Source organism: Ceratina calcarata, unplaced genomic scaffold (assembly GCF_001652005.2).
Source record: "Ceratina calcarata isolate Rehan_Ccalc_2016 unplaced genomic scaffold, ASM165200v1 scaffold182.2, whole genome shotgun sequence".
NCBI classification, from domain to species: Eukaryota; Metazoa; Arthropoda; class Insecta; order Hymenoptera; family Apidae; genus Ceratina; species Ceratina calcarata.
Window position 1 is genome coordinate 5,572 of NW_017139649.1, and position 2,154 is coordinate 7,725.

At 36.3% G+C, this 2,154-nt stretch overlaps 1 protein-coding gene across 1 annotated transcript; it reads left to right on the forward strand.

The window, feature by feature from the left end:
• Positions 1 to 643: 643 nt before the first annotated feature.
• On the forward strand, positions 644 to 2,089 carry LOC108633086 (MD-2-related lipid-recognition protein-like). Its single transcript, XM_018038070.2, has 4 exons — positions 644 to 843; positions 1,460 to 1,585; positions 1,666 to 1,832; positions 1,939 to 2,089. Exons 1-4 carry the CDS (start codon positions 732 to 734, stop codon positions 2,020 to 2,022), a joined length of 489 nt encoding a protein of 162 aa, XP_017893559.1. The 5' UTR covers positions 644 to 731; the 3' UTR covers positions 2,023 to 2,089.
• Positions 2,090 to 2,154: the final 65 nt, after the last annotated feature.

The window sequence follows — 2,154 nt, forward strand, 5'->3', positions numbered from 1 at the left end:
TAGCTTGGCTACCGCGCTCTCGTGACCTAACTCCGCTTGACTTTCATTTATGGAGTCATACTAAATCAATTGTGCAATCATGAGTTGCGAGCAATTAAAAGAAAAGATTATTCTAGCCATTCGTACATTAAAACAACAGAATATGTTACGATGCGTACAAAGAAATTTAATTAGAAGTTAGAATTATTTATGTATTAGGCAGAATGAACAACATTTTCAGCAATTTGCACAATAATAAACTTTATAATTATTTCAACATCTTATTTTGAAGATTGATTTGAATTGAAACGAAGCCTCACACGACAAAATTTTATTCACATGTCCATTTCACTTGTTTCTTCAATTATTTCATTTCCTTTCTGTTGAATAAGAAATCTTTAGACATTCACATAATTTACATAAAATCAAATATGATGACATTATTCAATCACTATTCTATGTTATATTTATTGTATTATTTTATATGCGATGAATGGAAACAGATTGGGACCATCGACGCCAATGCTGTTTCTCAAATTTAAACTTGTCACGCTGTTGCGGACGGGATTTTACATACCCGTACATGTGTAGCTTCTTAAGATACAATTTTAATTTACCGACGATAACCCCCTCGCTCCGTACGTATTTAAGGTTTCTCGTATCGCAGCCGGAGCTCCGAGTACTCGCAGTCCGTAGACGAACGCTGCAATATTCGTTTCTCGTTCACACCGCGAAGAACCGTGCCGTCGACGATGACCCGCGATAACGTGACGCTACTCTCGTTTATTTCCTTTCTCCTCTTCTCTGGATTGTACAACGTCGAAGGAGAGCTCATCCAGTGGCGGCCGTGTCCTTATCCCAACGGTAAGCATCGATTTTTCTCCTTTCAATCAATTTTCCGAGGTTGTTCGACACCCGTAAGGTCAAGTTAATTAAGCGACGTAAAATCTGTGTCTAACTTGAAGTTGTATCAATTGTAATCTTAATGATTTTATTCAATCCATGTGTAAGTTGTAGGAAATCTCCGTTTATTACTTCATACTTACGTTATTCTAATATTGGACTTATTGGACTGTAAATTGTTAAGCTACTAGTCAGTTTTAAAACAGTGTAGTTCGCAAAACTTGCAGACCTATATTTCTTAACCTATCCTAACCTAACCTATACTTTTTCCTGAGAAAATTCTCAGACATGTCCAATTACTCTACGAACATGTCAGAATTTTCTCAGATTTTTCGTAAGGCGGTAAATAAGGAAAAACCTCAAAAAACTGATTTTACGAATTTTCCCGATTACTAACCCACTGGTTGAAATATAGGGCTAAAAAGTGGAGTGAATGTTTATTTTTTGTTAAGCTATCGAATGGAGCAAACGGCGCTTCATTCGGCTCAAGGGCACTTTTGATCCCCTTATCCAGCTAGGCCCTTTAATTAGTGATAATATGAAATAATTCAAAGTCCATTTATTTCTTTTATCAAAGCTGCTACTGCATCGAATTGTACGATACATGAAGTGTACGTAGACCCGTGTGAAGACGCTGCAAGTGGCAAACCATGTAACTTCAAAAGGGGAATCTCCGCGAACATGACATTCCATTACACGCCTTGTAAGCATTTTCATATAGTTACAAGCAGTTCAAGTCCTGTCAGTTTACGAATTAATGATAATAAATTATATTTTCTTTAGCATTCTCGTCAGAGAGCATACAGGGTGGAATATATTGGACTATCGATTCGATAGACATCCCAATTCTGAGCGTGCGTTCCAACCCTTGCTCATTGACCACCTGCCCCCTCGAGGCTGGCCAGAAGAACATATACCACTTGGAAACGACTGTGAGAAGATATCCACTCGTAAGTATTGTATTAGAGAAAAAATTGCTTACAATCCAACTCAGTTTTGAAATAATTCCAAGTAGAGAATATGTGCAAAATTCTAAATGTTTAATTTTCCTTTCAGCGAGAGTATGATTTAAAATGGAGAATCTGGAACGATCAGCAGGAAGAGTGTTGTTTCATATATCAAATTACAATAACTAGATAAGAAACATTGTAACAGTAATAACTCGCGGACGATAATAAAAAGATTACATTTCGATTATTTTACTCAATTCGATAAAATTTAATGGTAGAACCTTTCCTCGTCTCTTTCCATGTTACTTTTTTACATATATAT